Below are 26,565 nucleotides of genomic sequence, written 5' to 3'. Positions count from 1 at the left end.
ATCAGGAAGTTTAGTCACCACTCTGGAAACTCATGTAACAGGTCTTTGCTCATGAATTTTTTGGAACATCTTGTTTGTACATAGCTTCAGCCGTAACAATGAAGCACTCTATCACACTACTTTTACCTGGACTCTAATGGTACTGATTCAAGTGTTCCTTAAGCTTTACTGATGCATATCCTCTTCTGTTTTACTGCAAAAACAGCTTGTAAGTAAGCCGGCTTAGCTTAGCAAGTCACAAGTAAGCTACATTAAAAAATACTGTACTTTCTACCATTAATTTTTGTCCACATTTATTTATGAGTAAAATAAACAGCAAACATTACAGCAAAGGGGACATTCAGGCCCAGATTTAAAAAAAAACAAACAAGAGAGATGCTCCTGAATTTAGGCACCTCAAGATTGCTGACACAGTACACAAAAATAAGTGAAAGTGATGAGCATTTCAGCAAACTTTGTAAGTGCATTTCAGTCTTTATTTAGATGTTTTAAGCTCTCGCACTAGATTTTACAAGCTGGTGAACACTGGCAAAAGTATTTCTCCCACAGAACTATAACCACACATTCCCAAGACAGTATAAATATATGGTTCAACTAACATTAATACACATCACCATTTTATCAATTACATAATAAAACAAATTATCAAGTATCCAAATATTAAGTTACGCAGCTTGAAAGGCATACAAAATATTACAGAGGTCTGCCCAAGTCATAGCAGAAACTCAAGGAGGAAAAATGAAAAGAAAATGAAAAGATCACACTTTCAACAAAGCAATAGTTGGTAAACAACTCTCAATAGGTACAGTAAAAGAAAACTACAAGATTTTTCAGAAATTTTCTGATTAAGAATTTTTAGCTACAATAACAAAGCATTTCTACGTTTTAAAAAAATATTTACTAAAGTAAAGGGCATATTCTATACTTCCTGCACAAGACAAAGGCAACATTTTACTAGAAATATTAAACAGCCCCTCCCAACCTTTTCAGGCCCTCTGTTAAGTTGCACATGAAGTGCCAACATTAATTTTACTGTAAGGCTTTTTGTCTGGAGACATTAAAGACTTGTGTGCTTCTGTACAATTTAAAAGATCTTCTACATGAATAACCAGAGTAATGACTTGTAATATGGAGAGGTTCAGGTAACAGAAAAGTACAGATGCAGGGGTAAAAAGTTGCTGTAATTCATAGTATTAAAAAGACATACTGTGCAAATCTTGATAATTCTAGTGCGATTGTGGGAGACAAAACATACCGTGAGCAGGCAAGACTACTTTAGAGGCCATATTCTTCAATATTGAAATGACCGTAGAAAAAAAAGATAGTAAGGTCCAGATAAGCTGGTAGTTCTCACATCATCAGAACTATGCCCATTTTAAGGAAAAACATGTAGCTGATATGCTGGGTATTTTGGCACCTAATCTCTCTACAGATTGATTTATTTTAGTACCCCAATTTTTAGTACTTGAAACTAGGTCAGTAAGACTCAATGGCATGATTAAAGGATATTTGATCTGCTAATTAATGAACAAGGAGACAGCTCAGAAACAGGGTACAGCAAAAACATTTACTGGGTCTCCAAATAGACAGATATTTATCTAAACATAGAAGTTGCATTTCTACTGAGCCTTTAGCCTAATAAATACTCCTAAGGAAGCTTCCTTTACTACTATAAAATACCAGACTGATGTCTTAGGCATGTAGTCTGCTTAATTCTAGTTTCCATCCTTTATTTCCAAAGAAGTACTATAGGCTGTTGAGCTTTACTGAATACAACAATTATTTCGGTGACCATTGGAGTCTTTAAAGCGCAGACGCATCTTGGGGCGGTATTTCTCCAAGTATAGAAGTTGCTTGCTGTTGAAAGCTCCACGCCGCTTCCTAGATGGAAAAAAACAGATTTGAAACAGAACATTAATCTACTGCCCAGTGAAATAATATCACCAACCAGAGAAAAATATTTTTAGGTCACTTAAAAAAGCCACCTTCAAGTCAAGGCTGTAACCAAAGTAGGAATAATTGGAAGTTAAGTGCCAGGAAAGAGGGTGGTAGCTTCCTTTCACAAATACCTCACTGGACCACATGCTCAAAGGAGTATATAGCATTTTAGACAGTGCTCTAGCCTACGATAAGCAGAAGCCAGAGCTTTTACATAAAGAAGAAGGAAAGCATTTTTAATTTAGAAGAAACTTCAAAAGGAAGCTATAGAGCAGATGCAAGATGGTCTTCTTGAGAGCTGAAGTTATTCATTCTCTTAAAACAATTATGAAAAATATGACAATAGTAAGAAAGTACATAACCATTTAAAGCCTCCATAATAAAAATGCTGAACAGAAATTGAGCTTCCTTTGTTTTCTCAAACTGTATGTATGTGAATAACAGGTACATGTTGGCTGACTGGAGTATGTACCTGGCTACCTATTCCTCATTTCATATACAACCAGTACAAGCTCAATTTAATTCTTCAAAGGCCTGACAATTATGCAAGAAGCATTTTGTTATTGTTTATAATGGATGCATCTTCTTTTAACTATAGCTGAAACCTGACAAATTAAAACACCACAACTAAAACTGCTCTCCTCCAACCTACATACATTGATTAAAAAATCCAAGGAAATATTTGCCTTCAGTAGACCACCAGAAAAGACTAAGGTATTCTGCCTTTCATATGTAAAATCAATAAAGAGAACTCTGCAAATCCAACTGAAAGTTAGGGGGTTTGTTAATGGTTGTTCTGTTTTTTTTAAAACCTCCTCAAGTAATTATGTATGAATTCTGGTTTCAATAAAAAATACCCATTCCACAGATCCAAATCCTACAACACTGACTGTATGCACTACAATTTCAGATGTACTAAATTAAATACCTTAAAAAAAAGGCATCAAAACCAATTAAGAATTTCCTTCTGTGTCCAAGGATGTATCAACACACTGAATCTTGGGAACAGCTACATGTTAACATCACACTTACTGTCTTATGAACTGCACTGCATCTTCATATTTCATTCCACATTCTATCAGTGCAAGAGCAACTAAGACTGGAGCTCTGGTTAAAAAAGAAATTCAGTTTAGTTTTTGTCAAAGCACACTCAGAAAAACAATTTGCTTTGTTTTTTGCATATATGATGTTTCTTCACTGGGAAAGTAGAAAAGATAGACAGCATTCCTACATTCACTGAGACATTGCCTCATTCTGAATTAGCCATTCTCATTAAATAGGGGTTTAAATTAACTCTGGTCAACCTTAGATACACAAGAGGATAACAAATAAAATCCACAAAATCTTTAACTATTTATTTCAAATCAATTGATTCTGAGTAAGAGTTGCATATGGGTTTTTATTCTCCAAAATTAATCATCATTAGAAGCAGTCAGGATGCCAATACAAAAGTCAGAAGAGAGGTTGAGTTCAGTAAGAACTGACAAATCCTAAAACTAGTGTCACAAGTTTTGGAAACAGATCTAATCCATAGGCTGCTACAATCCCCTGAGGACTTCCTTGTTTGCCAATGTGTTCCTCCTCTGACAGAATCAATTTTCAGTTACAAAAGCTTGACTTAAATCAAACTCAAATACATTAGCAATTTATGACTCAAAAAAATCCCCTCAGAAAACCACAAGACAAAACCTCACACCACACACTAGCAACAGACTTGTGCATATATTAGTAACTTTAAGTGGTTTCATATGTTCAGGGATTTAAAAGGAAACTTACATGATAGAAAGCTAGGACTGTCTTCAACTGATTAACTGTCTCATTTTGAGGAAAATCCAACTGGCATAATTTTAAGCAGCAGAAGAGGATTTGTTTTGGCAACATTGATCTACTACTAACATTCATCTACAGAGTTCGCTACAGCGAACTTTGTTATTTGAGAAGCCATAATGCAGTGGATAAGTCAGCCTTATGGACAACAAGACCAGAAACCTCCATTTTATATTGAACATGCTGAAATCCATGGCTAGAATATAGCAACTCCTTTTTGAACAGATCTAGTTCCCAAGTAGTTTAGAACAGCAGAAAAAACATTATTTTCTCACAGTTGTTAGAATTCTATTCAAGATAGTGGCAGCAGACAGAAGGAACAGGACTAAGAAGAGACTATTTAGCAATATCCCTAAAAATTTTTATGTCACTTAGAAATGAGACAAACAGCTTTGGGTCTTTGGAAAACACTTTTCATCCCCCAAATAGGTTGTGAACAAAAGCTGGTCTTGATGTGCCGGAACCACCCACTTGTTTGCAGTTAACGGTTACAATGCCCTTGGTTCAAGGAGACTGGCAATACTGCTGAAATGGAGATGGAGAGAAACCAGGCAAGTCACAAAACCCCAAATCCATTAGGGAAAAACAGACAAAAAAGCTCAATGGGGCATTTATTCACATATTCAGTACAAGAATATACTCGTTAACTTAATTATGTAGACTTTGTGAGAGCTTTGACTGAAGCATCATCTCTTGACCTAAAGATCTTTAATAACTTCAACAGTTTCCTGGCCTCTTAACTACTTTTAAGCGTGAGGTAATTCCAATGCTGGATACATGACTATTTTACATTTGCCTCAAGTAAACTTTTGTATTAGATCTTAACAAGTCTGGCCACAGATGACAATTCAACAAATCTTTAAACATTCACCCACCTTCCAAGACCAGCAACACAGTGTACAGCAATACAACAACCAGGCTCTTCACGAAATTTAACTTTAAGGAGGTTTAGCCAATCATCAACAATCTGGTTGGATGGTGGAGCACCGTCATCAAAGGGCCAGTCCTAGAACACAGGGTTACAAACACAAAGACAGAATTCTAGTAAGCTGTATGCACAGGCAAAGAAACGGAGGGGACACAATGGACACAGAGCTGACAGCTGAGGAAACCACTGAAACCTACAATTTTCTAATAGTCTAGCTATAGCAAGATTACAAATAGATTCCTCTCAATCAGTTTTCATTGCTCACATGATTTAGCTCAAAAATTGATTTTTTTTCCAGACAAGAAAAGATGTCTCCACATCTTTACTCCATCAGTTGCTGGAATACACTCGAAGTTAATACAGTGGTGTCAAATAATCTCTTTTTGAGGGGAAGGGGATAGAGTGAACAGTAAAATGCATTGGTTTCAAAGTCTGCTTCTACACAACTTACCAAAACCTGAATGCCTTCTTTTTCCACCGGAGCAGTGTCATAAGTAGCTTCACACACTCTCACCACTGTAGTAACACCGTATTTCTTAAGTTCCTAAGGAGTGGGAAAAAAAATGCTGTAAGAGTAAACTAGCTTCACTTAACCATTTAATTTTCTTGATAGGCTAACTGAGGAACTCATTCCAAAATTCTCAGTAGCAAAACTTATGCAAATGCTTGCCATCCTGCAAAGACACAGGAAGCTGAAATGACTAAAAACTTGTGTGCTAATGCCAGATACTTTAGGCTTTTCTGCAAACATGGTCTTACGTGCAGACTAAGTTTTGTTATGCTGGGTTGGACTTTCTTCTTTTAAAATCAGATCCTGATAAATATTGATTAATCAAGTAGTCCATCTCCAAATGATCATTCATCTTAAAGGACCATGAAGCTTTGCAAAGCTACATATTTCACTAAAAGCATTCTGAGCAAAGTTCAAATCTTCTCCCTCTGCTTAAAACAGGTTTTTTAGACCACTTACTCTTAAGAGCTACAAGCACAGGACAATAAATTATTCTAGTTCCTGAGATGTCAAGACAAAATTTAGCTTTCCATTTTGCTATTACCCTACATAAAAAAAAAAACAAAACAAAAAAAAATCCCTCTTCATTCTCCCTGCAACAAATATCATTCACACTGCAGCTGTCAGAGTAATGACTGAAGCATAGCCTAAGCAGACCTGATCTACTTGTGAGAGTATAAAGTCAAGCAAATATTTTGTTTCCTGTAAATAATTCTGCACCAAATACAGAATTGAGGTGCAGTACATCTAAAATCTTGCTAAGGAGTGACCTGGCAAACTTGGACCTTCTCATGAAGTAGCTCTGTAGGAACTTATCAGCATACACACACACTTTATACAACCATGCACTTTACAGTTCCAACATGCTAAATACATGGTTTAGATGATAAATTCAGTACTACCAATATATCCCAAGCCACTGGCTTTAGTCAGTAGCATTTACCAAAGCACTTGAAGCAGCTTCAGCAGCTCTGAGTGCCACAAATTTCACTCATGTAGGCACTATGACACAGAGGATCCTCTTAAACTACACTAAAACCACGATCTGCTAATAGTAAAGGAAGCTAGGCAGTGAAAGCACATTGCAATCCTATTACTAGTTCCTCAGGTTCTAACCCACACTATGTATCACTATGCAGGAAGTGCAATAAAACATTACACCACTTCAGCCCAATCTGAATCTACAACTAAGAGATGTTTGTATGGCTCTACAAATAACACTGCTAGATAATTCCTGTTTTCAGACCTAAACAATGTACTTAATGTACCATGTACTAGACAGTATAATTATTACTTCACTCTCAGAATTACATTTGTGAAGGCCAAAATATATATAATTTGTCTGCAGATTTGCAGATATCTGCAGATTTGTCTACAGATCTTCAAAACACATCACCAGTTTGAAAATAAAAATCAATATACAGTCTCAGTATCTCCTCATATCGCTTTTAGAGCGGTTATCAGCTAGTAAATATATATTTATTTATATATAAATATAGCATGCTGTCCAGGGATTAAAAAAATACATCCGTAAGAATTCTGTACTGGCCTTACCTCTATAAATTTGTTTAAGGTTGCATTGGTTGGATTATGTGTGATCAGGAATCTCATGTTCTTGTAGGTGATTTCCACAGGAGCTGGGCGGTTCATTCGGGCCATATTGATTTAGTTAAACATGCAACAAGATTATGAAAGGATTAAAAAAAATTCTAATACAGAATTGATGTAGAGAAACTGAAGTCTACTTCACTATACTCCACGTGAAATTCTCAGTGCTTGGAAGTATGATGTTGGGAGCAATGGGAAATGAAATGAACCTCCTAACAAGAAGCAGCAATTCTTCAATCCAGTAATACTGAGGCAAAAGAAAGGCAGTGCACTGAGGTTTACCCCATCCAGGTCTGAATTTCGTTGGTAAATGCTCTGCCGATTTCAATTCAACACTTCTTATCCTGGTCAACCACTCTTAGGGGGGCTTCTTGGTGGAGTAGTAATGGATTTCTACAGTTCACTTGTCTGCATAGAGGTCGTGCTGTGCCTGGCAGTAGTCTCCACTGCCCTTCAGAAACTCCATAAATGTGTGACCAAGAACACCACAGAACTGCTGTAAAGAGAGGGGGGCAGGGGGAAAAGCATAATGAATACAGGTGAAACAAGGTTTTAAGACATCAAGCTTTATAACATGAAAAAAACCCACAGCAACTAAGGGTTTCACAAGGTTTATTTTTATTCCAAGAATTAGGTTTGTGCAAGAATCCTGTTACCTTTTTTAGCATGGATTACTAGAAAATAAATAAATTTATCTATTACAAAGTTTCCATGTAGAGTTTTTGCAACACCAAATCCTGTAATGTATTAAAATACCAATTTCAGATGTGCAAAACACAGCAACAAGTTTTAAAAATCCCAGTATTTATAAAAAGAATAGTTCTCCCAGGGTACCCATGCAACTTCCTTCCCCATTTTGAATTGAGAGACATCACAATTACTAAAGTTACAGAAAAAAATGTGTATAAATCCACCTGACTCAAACAGTAGGCCTTGAAAGCAAATGCAGGCTTTGTGGCCTAAGAGTACAACATGGGCTTTTAAACAGAAGCTTCTGAGGCATACACTTTACTAACTAAGAAACGTTTTACACAATAAGTGCTAAAGACCAATGGCAACCTTCATATGCTTTAGCAGTCTTTTTACACCATGACTTCATTAATATACACAGAAAGCAGTAATGGTCTAGCTAAAAACATAGGCAAGTTTCTTGAACAGGTCATTCCTGTCCACTAGTATGCTGCTTAGCTATGGTTGAATTTATACATATAATTACTGGAAGAAGCAACCATGAATTAAGATAGCAAATGAACTGCTCCAAGTTGTTTATTTATTTGCAGATGTTGCAAATGAACTACCCATAGGTGCTTTTTTACACCTGTAAAACCCTTACAGCAGATAGATGCATTAAGTTTTGTGCCCAGCTACTCTACCACTATTACTGCTTATACCTGTCTAGGACACAGGAGAGAAGAAGAGGGGAGTTCTGTTTTCCAAAAGAGGTACAAGTTGAATCACATGTCCACTAAATATACTTAGGTATTTGAGAGAAACTATCAATCCTAGAAATATTTAGCAGAAAAAGTTATTTATGTTTATCAGTCAACCTATTTTCATGTTTTCAGACAGCTTCCTGGTAAGAGTTTTGATGTGTGTGTTAAGTCATAGGCGTGACTTGTAAAAAACAAACGAAACAAAAAACCACACAATAAAACTCCAACCTGCTAATAAACACGAGAATGAAGTCAACAGAAAGAAACTAAGATGACAATTTCACATCCACTTTGCTGCCACTCCAGAGATACTACCATCACCTGGTAGTGATGCAGACTCCAGGATTAAGTTAGTCAGCTACTTGTAAAAAAAGCTACTTCAGTATTTACTTTTAACAACTTGAGAGAGAGCAAGAACTCTAAATAGAATAGGCGTGGAAAAGTAGTAAGAAGGAGCCTCTTGAGTCAAAGGTCAACAGAGTAACAGGAACCAGAAGAATTCAGACTCGGAAGGACTCCAAGAATCATCTGACTCACCAGCCATGCCCTAGCAAGGTGGCAGGAGTGCATTTAAAAGCCTCCTAGGACCAGATCTAGGGAACAGCTAAAATAGCAACTGAAAAAAAGAACTGAAGGTAACTTATTTAAAGTCGCTTTCAATTAGTTTAAGAAGCGGAACAGCAGAAAGGGACAGGACAGCTTTAAGCAGATATAGCTGCACAAGGTCTTGTGCTGCTTTGTGCACTGCACTGGCAGATCTCCTGTCAATCTCTTTTTAAGACTGCTAAGAAGCATAGACAAACCCTTGCTCTGCTAAAGGATGAGGGAGTGAAGACTGTCAGAAACACAAATGCATGCAAGTGAGCTTGAGGACACAGAATGGAGTCATTAGGATGAAAACCTTTCAATTGGCAAAACTGAGCTTTTGGGGAGAAAAGAACATTTAACATGTTGCCATACCAGGGCAGGTTAGAAGAATGAAGTAATCAGGTTTCATCCAGTCTTCTAGGCAGGTTGCCCTTACTCCCAGCTAGGAGTACTCAAGATACCACACAAACCAGTAAACACAGAAAAGGGTAGGCAGTAAGTAATTAGTTAAGTAAAAAAATCCTTATTTTTCATGCAGATCGCTAATGACATTTTAGAAACTAGGTGCACAGTTCAAATTCTTATACAAAGCAAAAGCAAGTAGATTATGCAATGTTACATTTGAGTTCCATGTGTTATTAACCCTTACAAAGGAATTAATTTTGTTAATTACTGACTTAACAGTCAGTATTAGACACATCAGAACCTTAGTAACTCACACATCTAAGGACCTAACCAAGCATGTACTTAAGCCTCACTGTTTGCCTTGGCAACTACTGCTGCCACACTACAGAGGACCAAAGCTCAGAGTTTCCTTTGATGTGAATGCCGTCACTTCTCACCAATACTAGCAGGAAAGTTTCACAGGCAGACCAACCTTTAGGCAGAAACACATTGTACTATCCCAAGACAGCTTTGCCAACCTAGCTTCATTCTGTTCTGGGAGTCAAATGAAAATGAAAGATGAGTAGTACATGGGCATACTGTATCTGTTATGCAGTTAAGCCAGAGTACAAGGCTTGACCCAACTTCAGCAAAAAGACTGGGGAGATGAGAAATCAGCTACGAAAATAGTGTTGCAGTAATTATGATGATCTCGGGCTTTGAGGGAACTCAAACGATGTCATGAGCTTTCAAAAGCTCATATTATTTTGTCTCATACAGTTTAGGTAGTAAGCTATCAAAAGAGTCAAGACAGTGCATGAAAGCAAAAAGTTGCATAAGTGAAATTCAAACACGTAGTGTTGAAGGCAGAAGACTCTTAAGAGTTACACCAATTCATTGTTTGTACCATCAAGTTAGGTATGTTGAATCACTGTATTTTTTTCAATTTATATATAAATTTTCCTCGAGAAAATTTAACACTGAAGGATTTTGGAAAAAGTAGCAATTTCCATCTCAACAGAAAGTCCAACATTTAGACTGGCAGAGCCACCAAAAAAATTTGGAAAACAAAACTAGGGTTAATATGCCAAGACCCCCTATTGAGAGAAGGTGACCTGTCCATTATAGCTGCATTAATTATGATTGCATGATCCATTACAACTCAAGACAGAAGTTAGAGAATAGTCTGTTCAAGCAGGAGGAAGGCATTTTGAAAAGGAAGGCTTTAATTCATGCCCTTCTCTGGGACAGAGCCGTCATCACTGACAAGTAGATTCACATGGCTGTTTATTTGGAGTTTGAAACAGTCACTCATGCCTGAAAAAATGATTTACAAAAGTAATCTATTAGATCATTATTGACATGGGGAAAGCAGACAGATACAACATTATTCTACGCTGTTGACACTCTGGTTCACAACTCAGTAGCATCTTGAAAAGCATGCAAACAAAAGCACTTCTTAACACAGTTATGTGACACTTTATCTTCAGAACATGTGCAAGATGGTTCATGGTTGCTCAATCCACTTGCTCACAGACTGAAAACATTTATACCCAGAACCAATTATGTGGTCTCACAATCTCTTAAGTCAAGACCTTACACACACTCACCTACTGAAACCACAGGACTAACACTAGAAAATTAAAATAAACGAAGTTTCACAATTTGACACCTGCAAGGAAGCTCATTGTTCTAACTTACTACCCAACAAAAAGAATGACAAATACCTCCAGCTTCTTACTATTCAAGGCATCAGCAGCAACTGCCAAAGCAGACAGTGAAGAGTGAGAGGGTAAGGGGTACAAACTGCAAAGCCATAACACAAGGTAGAAGCACACCTTCACAAGGTACTCTTGACAAGATGCACCTCCTATCTACTGGGCAAATAATTGCCTGCCCTTATGATATCCTGTGATAACACTGTCCATTTTCGACCATGGAAAGTGACCCATTGCCTATGCAAACAGATTCATATATCACCAATGGGAAGGGAGAATCCAAAGGTTTATCATAAATTTGTTGCAACATGCTCTATGCCAGAAGCGTATTCTTGTGGTTCAAGAAGTGGGAAGAAAAAATTATCTCAAAACTTCCTGCATAACAAGTCAATGCAACTTTTAGAGATGATGAAACCAAGACCATGTGATCTGGTTCAAAGTTTTTTTGCTTGGACCACCAAAACAATATGCAAAGAAGCCTTAACAGGTATTGGAAAAAATTAAGACATCACAGAAACTAATCCATCTCCTTGTCTAGCACTTCCTCCTGAGTTTCTAAAAGCAAGGAATTTCCAAATGACTTAACCCTGTGACTTCAACAGCAAACTACATAAAACCTGTCAAAAAAACGATTTTATTATGTTTTAAGCAATAACATGAGAAATATAGCACATACAGCAATAAATGTCTCCATGTATTTCATCAAGTTTAACTAAGTAATGAATGCCTAGCAGAAAGTTGCAACTGTGAAGAAAGTAGTAAGGACTTCAATTTAACAAAGAATTATTTCTTATATTGACCCAATAGAGTGAGTTTTAATTTTTTGAAGAAGGTGACAATCTGTTGTTTTCGGTTCAGTCATACTCTTATCTGGGTCTTCTGGTTAATGTTTAAAACAAGTGATTGCTTACAGTCAGCCTACACGCTGGGACAGATCCGGCATTCTTATGTGGCATGTATTTTGTCAGAACAGGAAAGTTTCACTTAACAGAAGTTTTTAGATAAGACTAACTTCTATTTATTTACTGTCTTACTGACATTTAGTTTCAGTAAGACAATGACATCCTGTTGCCTTGGCTTTTGTTATATCTATCACACATTTTTATTTCTCATTCTCATATTTCCTCTCACGGCTGTGCAATTTCTGTATTACCTCCTCCACATTTTCTACCTGAAACGACTCTGTTTTGTTAAGACAATTTCAAAACCCTTTGCTTTTCCATCAATGGAATTATATGAGCTGGCATTTAAGTGTAATCTTCAGGTTTCCTGATTTGGCAATTTTATGAGATTACAAAGAGATAGGGTTCATACTTCTGAGTCACTGCTTTCAAAAGACTCAGCAGATGCAGGTAGACATATTGGAAAGTTGTCTCCAGCAGAAATAAGAAACACCAGATTACAGGACCTTCATGCCACCCAAACTGTACAATTGCCAGCTCATAACACTTGCAATGTGCATAGCTGGCTAACAGTGAGCGAACAATCCTGCTTCTGTTGTCGTAGACAACTTGATTTTGTTAATTCTTTGTCTTTCTTGCTTCCCTGCTTTTGGACGGCATACTACCACCAGCAAGCTGTGCCTTGTTTGATTCTTTTCTGCTTAAGTACACACTGTGCCCTATAGTCACAGATGTTATGCAGCACAGGCACCGAGACTACTAGGTGAGTCAAAAAAGGAAAACAAACCAAAAGGCAGCAAGCGAAATCTTCCAAAGCTGAATTGTGATCCAGCTCCAGAACGAAATGCCTTCCTTGAAAAGAGATTGCAAGGTCTTGAAAGCAGTTTCGGTCAAAATTAAGGTATTTGACCGTATTCGCGAGCTTTTGAGGTTTCAGGCAGATTGTTACAGAAACATCCGCTTCAACATGTACTCAATGACTCGTCTGCGGACTTTTCCGGCCGAACAATGCCGGCTGCACACCCGAGTTCGGGCATACCCCACCTCTACTGCATAGAGCTCATTTTGGAAAGGACTCACGTCCTCGCTCGCAGCCGGCACTGACTCCCCACCCGAGTACGGCTGAGACAAAGCAGCCGCCCAGCCGCCTTCGCCCCGGCCGCAGCCGCGCACGTGGGGCCGCGGCAGGGGATGAGCGCCAGCCGCGGCAGCCGAGCCTGGCAGCCCGCCGTCCACGGGCGAGCCCCGGCTCGCCCGGACAGCCCCGGGCTACGGCCGTCCCGCCGCCGCGGGGCGCCGGGCTCCCGGCCTGGCTGCCCCAACCTGTCCTCGGTGCGGAGACACTGTCCCGGCCGTGACAGCGCCCCACGGGCCGGGCCGGGCCGTCGCCCCGACTGCGGCGGTCACGGGTTCGCATCACGCCTCGATCAGGCTCCCGACGCGGAGCCATCTTGTGCCCCGGAGCCGCCGCCCGGCTCGGCTTCCCCCGGCAGGGGGCTCCCGGCGCGGCCCCGGGCGCGGAGGCGCTGCCCTTCCCGGCGCGCGGCCCGGCCCGGCCCGGCGGACCCCGCCGCACAGCGCCCGGCGGGACAAGGCCGGGCTGGCGGGCGGGGCGAGCGGCAGCCGAGCGCACAAAGCGGCTTTGTGCCCGGGCCGGGCCGCCCAGGAGCCGCGGGGAGGTCGCCACCTCCTCCCTTCTCGGCGGAGGAGGAAAGAGGGGTGCCGGCAGGCGGGAGCAGGAGAGGGGCGCCGGCGGGCAGGGAGGCCGGACCGTGCCGCAGCCGGGCGGGCTCGGCTCCCCAGCGGCCCGCCCGACGGGAGCCGCAGCCCGGCGCTTCGAGAAGCCGCCCGCAGCCGGCGCGGCCCGAGCGACAGAACAAAGAGACAACATGGAGGAGATGGGGGAGAGGCGCGGTGGCCGAAAGGCCAGCGGGGCGAGGGGCCAGGGCGGGGGGCGCGGGCGAGCGGCACTCACAGGAATATGGTTACTCATTGAAGACTGTAGCCTGATCATACAGCCGGGGTGCGGGCGCCACCGCCGGGGGCAGGAGGAGCAGAACCAGGAGGAGGAAGAGGAGGAGGCGCTGGAGGCCGCGGAGCTGCCGGCGGGGGTTCGGCGGCGGCGCGGGGAAGGACCATACAGCGGCTGCGGCGAGCGGGCGGCTCTGCGGGCGGCGCCGGGCGGACGCGGCTGCACCAGGAGCGACTCTCGGCGCCGCCTCCCGCACGAGCGCCCCGGGCCCCGCCCCCCGCGCGCGGCACTGACGGGCGTCGCGCCCACCCAATCAACGGCGCCATCGGCGCGTCTGGGGCGGGCGCGAGGCCGCGGGGGGCGCGGCGCAGGCGGGGCGGGCGGGCGCGAGAGGCGGAGGCGGCCGGCGGGAACCGGTTGGTGAATGGGGCCGGCGCGGGGAGCGCCGCTCGGGGCCGCGCCGGGACAGCCCGCGCGCGCCCCGCCCGCTCCCGCCGCTGGCCCCGCCGGGGAGCGCGTGGCGCGAGCCTCGGTCCCCCGGGACGGAGCGTTCCAGACGCTTCCTCGCGCCGCCGGGCGGGGCGGCCGGCTGGCGCTGCGCCGCCCCGTGCCCGCCGTGGCACAGAGGAGGGAGAGCTGCTCCCGCGCGGGTGTTAATGCGTCGGGCCCTTCGCCCAGAGCGGGCTGCAAAACCGCTCTGGCGGGTTTAATACCGACGGGAAGCTCTTACGGCGCTCCGCTCGCAGATTACCCTGTGTGTTTTAAGTCGGTATAGAAGCTGTGATTCTGGTGTGGCAGATGGGAGCTCAGCCCAGTAGGCCAGAGGCGGTGTGAGAACCAGCGGGGCTCGCTCGGCCTCGCGCCCTCGCTGCTGGGAAGCGCCTCCCGGGCACGGGGGTCCCGGCAGGCCGGCGGCAGGAGGCGCGGCCGGCGGTGGGAAGCGCCGCTGGAATCGCTGCCGTGCCTCGGGGATAGCGGAATCGCCGGCGCTCCCGGGCTGGACCCCGGCAACCCGGGAAACACCTCAATGTGGGTCACTGCCAGCTTTATGAAATAACAGCCTATTTTTAGCTTGTGTTCTTCTGAAACTGATCTGGTTGTATTTAACTAGTTGAGCGGTTTTTTCTGCATGGTATTTTATTGCTGCTGTACAGATTACAAGAGCTTGCAGAAGTTGGATTTTATATAAAAAATAAACAGCCCCATGTGAGTCTCCTCAAATTACTATTGCCCTGTACAAAGGCATAGCTGGGTTTTGATTCTGCCCAAATGTCCTGTGTTTGTAGAACCTGCATAAGCTTGTTCAGAGGAGGTGAGCGATGTGCTACTTAGAACATGTCTATGCTAACTTTCACTCCACCTGGCTTCAGGAGGCCATAAGGTAATTTCTAACCAGGAGCCATGTCTCTGCTAGGATAATGTACTTAGCTTCTCTGGGCTATAAATAGATCTGGGCTGTATTTATTTACACTGTGTTAGTATTTACTGGCTTGGAGCACGTGTCTGGTGAACTCATAGCTGTTTCCACGTCTCTATAAAATTTCTTGAAAATGTGCTCATAATGCTATAAAATAAGATCTCAAGGTTTATGGGTGCTTAGAATATTGTTTACTTTTCCGTGGTTGCAATGATAGGAAGGTTTTGGGAATAAAGAAATAAAGTCAACATAACTTCTACCATTATTAGAGTGTCAGGAAATTTGCTCTGAATCATAGTTTTGTGATTAAACAGCTCTTTACCCGCTTTAATCCATGCTGTTTGGTTTTTGTGTTTGGGATTTTTTCCTCCAACAATGCAAGGTTTTGTTTACTGCTTCATTGCACAATAAACTGAGCAGGATTTTAAAATCAAATTACTTTCTGCTGAAGCATCCTTTGAGTGTTCTAGCACAATACTTTACACTGAAAATAAGTCTGGCAGTTTCTCTGAAATTATATACCCAAAGAAGAAAGGATTTAGCTCTGAAAACTTCTGGTCTAAAAGGATTTTTTTTCTTCTTGAGTAAAGAATGCCTGGATCATTTAAATGATATATTAATAATTTGTATTAGATTGACCCTATCTGGTTCCCCTAATTGTGATTAATTATGTCATACTGATTGTCACTTACTATGCAGTTTCTGTATTTTATGATATGGGATGGCAAGAGATACTTGGAGACTGCAGTAGTCTCCTATTTCATATAATATAGGGCACAATCGGAGGTAAGTGTAGGAGAAAGAGAGACAAGTGGATATTTACAAGGTTCCAGTTAATGAACTGATGAAAAAAGCAGACTGAGGAAGCAGAGGTGACACTGCTAAGGAACTTTAAATATAAGAAAGAAATAGATGCTTGAAAAGAGAAATCTATGGGGTATAATCAGAAGAGACTGATACTACCAATATGAGAAGCAAAGATGTGATCATGACCATCTTGTGGTATTAGGAAGATTAATACAAGTTTTATGATAAGAGGCTATAATAGGAAAAAGCTTGAATACATTTTTGAAGCAGTGGGAATGAAAAACAAAATGTGGGTATGGACTGAATGTCCTTACCTAGTTTATGCTCAAGAGTTTTTGAAAGTTTTAATAAGCAGTTGTGCAGTAAAGCAGTCAATTTAAAGAATTCCAATGTTTCAGAAGTCCAAATATACCTTATGATTGCTTTATTTTCTCATAAGGATAGTGAAAATAGTGAAAAAAAATCTTTATTCACGCTCTTTATGTAAAAGTGTAAATATTTTATATGCTTTGCTAACCATTTTTGTAAAGAAGGGGAATATTAATATAATTAAGGAAAAGTTTTTTACTTCTGGTCATCTTTGTCAACCTTTCTGTACTTCATAAAAGTTCTATTATATTATTTTTTAGTCAGAGGGACCAGAACAGGAAGTAGTTTTCAACATTGTCACACCAAGGCAATGTATCACTTTGAAGTGGTTTTAATTCATTGCTACTATATATGTTCTTTTTTAGAGAGTACGTTTTTAGAGTTGAGAATGCTGCTTCTATGGGATTCATGGAAGTTAAACTTTGAAATGTTACTTTTAAATTTTAAATATATATCTTTATATAACAACTTATAAAAATACTACTCAAAGACTAAATAAAAGTACTGGTTGTTAATATCCTCATCTTTTGCAGACACTTAGCTTCTTTACTCCCTCTAAAAATCAGTCAGTTGTTCCTAATGTTTGACTGGGTCTTTTGTAACGTAACATTAGGGCAAAAACCCACCAACAATTTTATACTCAAAACAAATGTGAGAATCTGAATTTGTTCAGTTGGATGTTGTTTCATTGTGCCTATGTGGACTACTCCTATTTTAATTTTTAGTGGAATGGGGAATTTATATAGATCTTGATGTCATGTCTATTACTTGTCAATATGTATACAGTTAATGTATACGTTTAAGGTTCTACTGGTTAGATCTTTGATCTGCTGATATTTACTGAAGCCTTTTGTGTAGAGGTTTCTGAAGGCTGTGCTAATGCCAGTGTGTAAAAACGTGAAGTGAGTTGACCATCACTGAGTTAGACTGTCATCGAATAGAAAACTCATACATGACTAAGCAGATTTTTAAAAAAAATAGTTAAAGGAAAAGAACATAAGTAATGCAAATCAATGTAGTTCTAGGGAAAACAGCTAGTGCCAAGAAAGCTGACTTAATGCTTTGATAAGATGACAAGATTGGCATAAAAGTAACTGCATGGCTGTAACACTAAATGTTCATGTTTTCAAACAGTTTTATCAATGGAGTGTAATCAAAGATCAGTCTAAAAAAACAAGCATGAATGATGCAAAGACTGATGAATAGCAAGTAGCAATGATGCCAGCATAGTCCTTCAGAGTAATCTAGGCTGTTTAGTAACTTTTATTCACTCAGAAATGCAGTTTAGTACTGACATTTGCAAAGTCATACACCTAGAACAAGGAACACAAGCAAGATTTATAAGTTTTCAAGAATACTTCTGTTACTCTTAAAGGAGTATAGAGATTATAATGGACAAGTCAATATGAACTCCCAGGGCAGTGCTTTGGCATTGTGATCCTTAGATATCTAATGTGAAATAGTGAGGAATAGAGGGATTTTTTTTTTTTATAGCATCAATATTAATGAATTTCCATGTGCAAATCTGTTGACCACAGACCCTATTTGTTTTTCTGATGTACATAAAATCCCAACCAATTAATCTGGAGCCTGTGTGTGGCATTTTTCACGTGCCCTGTCACCTACTCCTTTGTTTATACTTACTGCTCCACCTCTTAGCCCTTTTTTGCCTTCCTCTTCTGATTAGGTTCGGTGCTGTGGTGCTCTTGCATTCTGTGGTATTCTGGTGAACAGGATAATGGAATGGAAGGGACTGCAGTGTTTGAGTGGTAGGTTCATAGAAGTGAAAGTGATATGTTTTTGAGAATGAAAATCTGCGTAAAATGTTCAAAGGCTGGAAACAATGAGGCATATAGAGGACTCTTCCTGTTTAACTCAAAAAATAGATCCGGTGATATCTCACAAGGTGAAAATATAGGCCTCTAAACATTTCTTAATTTGAAGAGTAAGGTAGATGGGTTTGTAAATATATGACAAATTCACTTGGTCTGAAGTTAATGAAGATTAAAGTTACTGGCTTCAGTATAGGAATTACTGGGTGAAATTTCATATGCTATGATGTACAGGAGATCATAAACTAAAATACAGATTTTTACATCTTGAAGTGTGAATTTAGCAGGAAAAGAAGACTTAGTAAAAATGCTTTACTTCAGTTTTTTAGTTCAAACTCTTTATGGTATTTTTATCTCAATGGAGCTTTAGAATTTCTTATATTGTGTCTTAACTGGAAATTCTGCTTTTAATATTTGTTAAGTTTAACAACATTAATAATTTAACTGAGTGTTTCTTTTTAATTTTCAAATCATTATAATTTTTTGTGTGTATAAAACCCCCCTAAAATACTGAGTTTCTTGCTATTGTCAGTTCTTACTATGTCAGCTTCATTTCTGCAGCTTGATCTCATTCATTCTCCCCTTTAGCATGTTTTCCTCTTTATTGTTTGATGGATGTCTTCAGTCAAAATCTTTTTTTAAAGCTTCTTTCTTTTTTTTTCAGTTCTTCAAAAAGTCTCATGACTATTAAAGATTAGTTAATTTCTCTCCTATGTCCCAAGTTTCAGTCAATAGCAGCGTCAGGATGCGGTTGTTTCCATGGTCTCAGCACACATGGAGCCCTCTGCTGCTGGCAAATAGCACCTAAGGAACACTGCTCTTCTGCCAGACTGGGGCACTGACCTGTGCTAGAGGGGAACCTTTCTGCTGTGGACATTTCTGTGCTGATGTGCTAGAAGAGGGATACAGGATTTTTACTAGGAAATCTATTTGTGACGCTCTAGCACACTGTCAAAACTGAAAGACTTTGCAGTGGATTCTTCATATTTGTTCAACATCCTTGGCTTTTTATCTTTATAAAAAAATACTCTCAATTCATTATGAGGATTTAACACAGACCTTTTCACCATTCATGGAAATGAGCACTTGATATACAAAGTGGGATAAGATAAAGGTTTCTAGTTGAATATTCTTGGGCTAGATCTTGTCTATATGCTTTTGTGATAATGACAATTATTTTCCATTTTCAGCTCCAAAACCAGTTTCTATAGTTTGAAGAGAAGGTCATTTTAGCTTCTTTCTGGAACCTTGCTTGTATGTATTGGCCCTGGATTAGTCAGAGGGATTAGAACACTACTACTGAAACTTCACAAATGCAACCTATGTGAAGCCCTTTTTCAGTTGTTTTTTGGAAATATTTGCTGAATTTCTCGTATTGCTTCTGTCTGTTCAATAAAAGAATTGTCTCCATAATACCCAGTTTGTATTAAAACTGTAAAGATGTTGTAAAGAAGAATGTTTCCTCACTGAAGAAATTATGATCTTTTATAGGCACGTCATGTAATAGTCACTTGGCAAGTTTAACATTCATTATCGGCCCTTAGGCAACATGTAATCTGAGTAGATGGCACTTAAGTTTTACAGGAGTAATTATAAAGATGAATAATTTCAGAAAATATTTGCACAATATTGCTTACAGGTAAGTTTTCTTTTGTTAGGCTCTTTTACAACATATCTGCTAGTTTATTCTTGTTGAAGTAAAGCCTCTACACTAGGAAAACTGGACATTTTTGATTTAACTAGGTTTTCTCCTTTTTGGGACAGTCCAGTGGTTTGACATTCTGGATGTATCACAGCATTTATCTCAGGAAGCTGTTTGAGCTGACAGCCTGGGAATATTTTCTCAAGTATGTTAGTGACAAATCATAGCCCTGCCACAGGGATAACAAACAGGGCCTTTGCTGCTAATAGTGCTTTCCATATTTACTATTACTTTTTAGGAAATTTTGGTGTAAGGATCCTATACAGCTGCTGTTAAAATACTTCATTTTTGTGTGTTAGTTTTTCAACAATGCTACCCATGAAAACTGCTAAACTGGTACTCTTAATAGTAATATCAAATATGTTAATGGCAATTACAAGAGCATACAGCAATTATAAGGACTGGTAATTTTTCCTTTTTGAAAAGTTTCTTTGGATAAGTGTGAAAATTAATTTATGTTTTTGTTTCTAAAATGTAAACCACATATTTTTTTGCCTTGCATTATTAGTGCTGCAGCCAGAAATAAACTGCAATCGCTTTGCTCAGTCTGTTCAGTTTACTACAGCTATCAGTCACTTACTGCCTGTTCAGCATCCTCTTCACACTGCTCCTGATTTTTTCCCCTCTGTTGCTAGGGAGGAATGCTCATTGATTTTTCTGTGGGTTTTGTTGTTGTTGTTTTCTGCAGCAAAATGACAATTTATTGAGACAAGAACATTTGCACATCCACTTGTATAACTCACAATATTCTTTTGTCAGCTGATATACTGTACTATCACTAGACTCAAAGTTTGTCTTATAATTTACTGTTGGAATCCCATTATTGTTAAAAAATTTAAAAATCATTCATTCAGAGAATTGAATTAAAAAATGAAAAATAGAAGCTAAAGTTGGTAATGGAAGCTCTATTGCAATTCTATTCCATGTTCAAATATGCCCTTACACCATTAAATGACAAAATTATTATACAAGAAGGAAATTTAGAACATGTCATAAAAATATGTAAATTATGTTTTCTTGGTATCTATACATGTGGTTTTGTTGTTTGTTTGACTAGTGAACATTTCTCTTTTGTGCAGTATTATAATTGTCAGAGTATTAGAAGAGAGATATACTGTGTTCAATTTAACAGGAAAAGCAAATCACTTGGAAAGCAAAATATGAATAATCTTACGATCTAAAGATCACAAACAAGATCTAAAGATCTAAACAAAGAAAATTGCGTGTGTTTAAAAATCAAGATGGAAGCTGCAATCTGTAAGGAAAATATAAGTAATTCTCCAAATGTCCTAAAAAATATATTGGCTTTTGTATTTGGATTTAAACAAGAAAGCATCAGCCTCCATGATCTAGTGCTGGAATTCTTTTGGAGCCCTAATTTCTTTTGCCATTTGCTTGAGTAAACTGGTTTAGCAGATTAAAAATATGCTAAGTCTTTGTCATAAAAAAAGACTTTTGTTTTGTCTTAGAGCAGGTACACTGTGTTAGACTATCAATAAACACGTATATTTTGTGACATAGATGACATTCCAATGGTATTCCTGGTCTTAGGCTATTTTTCTTCCAATCTGCCAGATGAACTCTGCACTAGCCTTTGCTATGTGTGTGATTATGTGGCTTTTTTCTCAGGGCTTGCACAGTCAGAATATTACTGTGGTCAACAGACTGTTGGTCAAAATAATACCAAACTAATGGTAGGGAGCTGTATCCCACTGAAAACGTAACTGAATACGCTGTAGTTTGCTTGTGCAAATTTCTTTATGCAGAACTGCTTCTTTTGTACCTCTAGTGCCACTCACCTTTTTAATTTTTTCAAACTAGTATTCTTGAACCTGCCATCAAGTCCAAAACCGTCTATTTCTATCTAATATTTCTGTAGTTCACGTACTCATATGTGCTCTCAAAACTACCAGATGTAAGCATATGCATTTCAGCAATAAACCCGTTCTCTGAAACTATTTCTTCAACATGTTTCTGATGCCACATGGATAATTTTTTTTTTTTAATAATGAGAGTTAGCTTCTCCACACCAAGAAAAGTGGATCACATTTGTTTCTACATCTGCTTAGATACAAAATTCTGGAGCCTCTGCAACTATTCCGTATCTGTGTTTAAGTGTTCCCATTGTAGAATTGCACAATTCCTGCTTGAAACACTAGTGTATACTTGGGGATAGGGTAACAATTCTATCAGTTTCCATGGCTGCCCATTTTGTCATGAAAATATGGTGGTAATTTCACATTTTGGTTCTGTCCAAAAGACACAGAACGTCACATGGATGTCTGCATCATAACATAAACTGTTAGAACTGGGGCAGCATGTTTAACGTGGTCAGAGCTATAGGGGCCAGAAGTACCTCAGGTGTATGTGGTGGCAAGCTAAAATAACCACTGTCCTTAGAGTCATAAAGACACAATAATCTGATTGCTTTGTTCCTAGACACACACCACTCAGGAGGGCACTATGTAAACTGGAAAATATCATAACCATTGGAGTAAGCTAGTGCACCATTGTGTATTCAGGATGTACTTGGTTTATGGAAGTGTAGATAATCAGTGATAGTTTGGTTTAAGGTTGCCTGAGTAGATGTGAAAATACTCCGTTGTGTGACACACCCCACTGTGGATAATTGGATGTAGTGAAACTCATGTCCTTGAAGCTGGCCTTTGGAAGGGAGGAAAAAGGAGTAGACAGATATGGAGCTAAGTGCTTAGTCTCACTAGACAGGCCTTAACAAGTATTTCAGATTAACAATATTTGCAATGATAGAAAAAAGTGAAGAAGCTTCAAGCTGCCAGTAAAACGACTATTTTCTGTTCATTCTTTGTCACATATGGAATAATTTCAAATATCAAAAGAAACTTGATTCAGTGGCCTCCTAGTTATTAGAAGAAAATTCTTTGGTTGCAAACAATATTAATGTAAAACCGATAATTTATTCTGTATTACTTTAGGATAACTAAGGATGCTTAGAAGCAGACTCTCACATTTTCATTATAAAAAATATATTTTAAAATAAATCAGACCCCAAAATTTACTTACAAAATTACATCTTTCTTGTAGCTTGTAATTTTATTAGAAATGCTAGTATTTAAATAAACTCCATTGCTGAAAACATAATAAAATTTCAATATACAATTCAAGCTCTAATTTTACTTAATTATTTTCAAGCAAGCAAGATGCAGTCTGGAGGCATTTTCAAATGTCTAAGCAATGAGTTTTACAGGCACTTTTCCTAAGGATTAACACTACAAACTTTGGAGACAACCTCTGGAAAGAAGCTCATTATGCTGCTCAGTGGATGCTTTTCTGCCTTTGTTGTAAGGCTCAGAAGGCAGCTCTCATTCATATCTTCTCTGAAGCCTCTCATCCTGCTAGTGATCCAGTAAGCCTTGACTTGAACAGAAGCTTTCAGAACCAAACACTGCTTGTACAAGATAAGAGCTACCAATTTATCTGGAAATTGAATAAAATACATTGCAAGGTGATGCAGGAACCTTGACTTTTTTTTCTTAAGGTACCATTATGAATAAAACTAATCATAAATACTTTTCCACTGCTCATATTTTGGGGCTTTTTTCCTATACTGTTTCCCAATTTCTAGGTAATTTCACTATCCTTATTTAGGGAAGAACAATATCCTGTTTAGTCTTCTTTCAGTAAATAGTCTGAAGTATTTTGTCAGATTTTACTCTGTTTTATTCAGGCACAATCTAACATACAATACTAATTTTGGAAACAAATAACTGACTGCATCTCTGATCAAACAAAAAGTATATTTTGCCTTTGGAAGTTGCCCATAAGTTTATAATATTACTTTTCAAAATTATTGTTTTAGAGCGTAAGTCATGTTTTCTGAGGGAATAGTTGCTTGGGGATGCTCAACTTTAGACAGCTCCAGCATAAGGGAACTTACACCCTTAATTACACATTACAGATTCCTGTTCAAAACATGAGAAGGACCAAGAGACTAAAAATGGAATCAGTAGGAGTCAGCATGGCTCACTGAAAAATACAGCAGACAAAATCCATAGAGAAGAGAAATAAAACTTGAATTAGCTTGGCCAACTCTTAGAGGTTGAAGCTTTCTTTCTTTAGCCAGGCTTCAGTCAAAAGGAGGGAAAAATAGGCAAACATAAAGATAAAACTCTTGAATATAACCACAAAATTAATATTTTAAAAGAAAAAGATACTATGGTTTCTAAGAAAATAATTTTAAAATACTGAATAGTTACACCAAAAAAAAAGAGATATCAATACAGCCTGCAGGTAAAAAAATTATCAGCAAAGTAAACTACTGCTCCTATCAATTGATAAACACTTTTCAACCTAACATTCTGAGGATAACAGTGCTTTAACAAAATTAATTTTTAAAATTATTTATTAATCCATCATAATAATGGAAAAAAGGGTCCTAAGCATTCCTGCTAATTATGAAAAAAAGGTCCTAAAGATTCCTGCTAATAGTTTTCTTGTTCACATGCTGCTTCACACAAATCTATTCATTCTCTAGAAACTAAAGTATCATGCATTCTTGACTGATACAATTATGAATTATCTTAACTGCTTTTGTGTACTGCTTTCTGTACTTGCAGTACAAGTTCTGTATTTTTAATGATTTTCACTTTCTTTTTGTTTGGTAACCCTTCCTTCTGGTTTTTGTCTGCTGGCATTATAGGTACCAGGAATATTGTTTTATTTATCTTTTTGTCCCAAGACTGCATATTTATTTTATATTTATTCCTGTCATCTCAAGCCTGTGTCTTGTGAACCCAGATACCTCAGTCTTCTTTTGAAGATTCTTCAAGAATTACAGACTTCAGCCTCAGAAAATGTATTACTCTATTTCCTCCTGCTGAATTATGAGGACTGCAGTTTTACATTTAGTCTTAGGGATCAGGTGGTCTTCTACCTTATGTTCTATATTTCTCCTATACTGTTTTTACAAAATTCCCCTGACCTGACCTGACCTGTCAAAAAAAAAAATTACATTTTTGTATCCTCATGGTCTCCCTTCTGTCATATTATTATTAGGAAAAAAAATGATGTAAAATGTTGTCTTCAGACTAACTGTCATTGCCTTAAGACAGTGACTTACAGGGAAACTCATTAATCTCCATAATAAAAGTTACAATGCAAAACAGGAAACCAAATGATGAAATATCCTAATCAGAAGTAAAGTTATTAATTGGTATTTACACTGATTCAGACATTTAACTAAATCTACATAAAAATAATTTCCCTTCAATTAGAAAAACAGACTAACTAATGTTGGGCTGCACCTTATGTATAAACCTACCATAGTAGGAGACATCCAGCTTCCTTTTGCTACCATGAGTTAGGTGTCAAAAGTGAGGGAGTGATCTAGGCTTTTTCTGTAATTCACAGAGCAAGAGAAGTCCTTCTAGAGGCTGATAAATCCTGTTCTGGCATAAGTCTTAAAGATGGGTTAAATTGCTTTTCAGCAGTATTTATCATGACTGTAGAAAAAGAATGAGCAATTAGAGTAAGCACCTATATTTCAAACTGGTCACATGAGGTAACCTGATTCTTACCAGTCTAGAGTGGCATGAATTCTCCTTACCAATGGCTCTAACATATCACCTATCCAAACAAAGTGTCTAAAACCATGCTATGTGTCCAGCCTCTGTTCTGAGCAGTATTCGTTCCCACATTATGACTCACTCTGACTGATGTTTTGAATTGTCCTATGTAATAGGTTAATTTTTTTGTTATCCTTTCCTTGAGAAGATTTAGAAATCACAAAGGACAGAATTCACCATAAGTTCATTTCATTTTTTGCAACATTAAAATGTTTTTTTTGACCTAAAATGATTTTTTCTAAGGAAAAAAAAAAAAGGCCTCACATGGTTTCCAAATACAACTATGTCCCTGTATTGGCCTAAAACTGCAGGGTCAGCACACTTGAAAGGAGTGCAAGACCTTAACTTTAATCCTCTCATCCTTCTTCTGGGGTTTGAGTCTACATCTCTCAGAAGACTCCCTTAATTCTCAGATGGGTCATGTCTTCAGTACATGACGAATGACTTCAACAAGATGTAAAAACCTTTGCTGAAATACACATACCAACCTGTTAGTGAATTGTCTACCTTTCTATGCTTTTGGTCTTTCATTCACTTATTATTTGTGTTTTATAATCGTAATGGAGCAGTATCGTCAGTGGTCCAGTATACCAACTGTCCCACCACAAATTCTGTTCTGAATTCTGGTAGCCAATCTTCTTATCCTGAGTAGGAAGTTATGTCAGTTTGTTTATTGGTAATGATTTAAACAGAAGTCTCAAACATTCCAGGAAAAGTGCATTAATAACTATTAATTTATTTCTAATATCTGGATTTTAAAAGGCAAGGAGGTCTAATATATTTCAAACATATTTTAAACAATCTGGCTTAATATAAGATTGAACACTAAAAGTCTAACAGTCAAATGAATATCACTTTAGAAGGGACAAAACCCTCAACTGTAGGGTTAATGAAGTTCTGTGCTGTGAATTACTTGACTTGAACTATAGACAAAATGTTAGTTAGTGTGAAATAAAAAGGAATTCGGATTCTGTTTTCTGCCTTCTGTTGGGGGCATTCAGCCAGATTGAATCCTTTTATTCCTCT

At 38.9% G+C, this 26,565-nt stretch overlaps 2 protein-coding genes and 1 long non-coding RNA gene across 4 annotated transcripts; 1 reads left to right on the top strand and 2 right to left on the bottom strand.

Moving 5' to 3' along the window:
* Nucleotides 1–454: 454 nt before the first annotated feature.
* Nucleotides 455–6,899, bottom strand: PTP4A1 (protein tyrosine phosphatase 4A1). Of its 2 annotated transcripts, XM_021525686.4 has the most exons (5): nucleotides 6,759–6,899; nucleotides 5,145–5,237; nucleotides 4,641–4,771; nucleotides 2,971–3,045; nucleotides 455–1,881 (listed from the first exon to the last, which is right to left on the bottom strand). In XM_021525686.4, exons 1-5 carry the CDS (start codon nucleotides 6,861–6,863, stop codon nucleotides 1,764–1,766), a joined length of 522 nt encoding a protein of 173 aa, XP_021381361.1. In that variant the 5' UTR covers nucleotides 6,864–6,899; the 3' UTR covers nucleotides 455–1,763. The 2 variants fall into 2 exon arrangements, with proteins under 2 accessions (XP_021381361.1, XP_085430843.1); XM_085574717.1 differs by lacking the exon at nucleotides 2,971–3,045.
* A 268-nt stretch (nucleotides 6,900–7,167) lies between these two features.
* LOC144246073 (uncharacterized) lies at nucleotides 7,168–14,004 on the bottom strand. The gene is made up of 2 exons (XM_077782365.2): nucleotides 13,813–14,004; nucleotides 7,168–7,308 (listed from the first exon to the last, which is right to left on the bottom strand). The coding sequence occupies exons 1-2, from the start codon at nucleotides 13,849–13,851 to the stop codon at nucleotides 7,213–7,215; spliced, it is 135 nt and encodes a 44-aa protein (XP_077638491.1). The 5' UTR covers nucleotides 13,852–14,004; the 3' UTR covers nucleotides 7,168–7,212.
* Nucleotides 14,005–14,222: 218 nt separating this feature from the next.
* On the top strand, nucleotides 14,223–19,647 carry LOC110468102 (uncharacterized). Its single transcript, XR_002465012.4, has 2 exons — nucleotides 14,223–14,838; nucleotides 18,899–19,647. It is a non-coding gene; the product is annotated as an uncharacterized LOC110468102 (long non-coding RNA).
* The last annotated feature ends 6,918 nt before the right edge of the window (nucleotides 19,648–26,565 follow it).

The sequence above is a fragment of the Lonchura striata genome, chromosome 3 (assembly GCF_050655825.1).
Source record: "Lonchura striata isolate lonStrDom1 chromosome 3, ASM5065582v1, whole genome shotgun sequence".
Lineage (NCBI taxonomy): Eukaryota > Metazoa > Chordata > Aves > Passeriformes > Estrildidae > Lonchura > Lonchura striata.
The sequence above is the reverse complement of the archived record's forward strand: the minus strand, read 5'-3'. Positions and strand labels throughout refer to the sequence as shown.

Bases quoted from the DNA above. Each gene is read 5' to 3' on its own strand.
- PTP4A1 (XM_021525686.4), bottom strand. From the start codon at position 6,863: ATGGCCCGAATGAACCGCCCAGCTCCTGTGGAAATCACCTACAAGAAC. The intron at 4,772-5,144 runs GTAAGTTGTGTA...CCTGTGTTCTAG, and splicing joins AAGAAGGCATTCAGGTTTTG to GACTGGCCCTTTGATGACGG. The intron at 1,882-2,970 runs GTAAGTGTGATG...TTTTCCATCTAG, and splicing joins GCAGTGCAGTTCATAAGACA to GAAGCGGCGTGGAGCTTTCA.
- LOC144246073 (XM_077782365.2), bottom strand. From the start codon at position 13,851: ATGATCAGGCTACAGTCTTCAATGAGTAACCATATTCCT. The intron at 7,309-13,812 runs GTGAGTGCCGCT...CTCTCTTTACAG, and splicing joins CAATGAGTAACCATATTCCT to CAGTTCTGTGGTGTTCTTGG.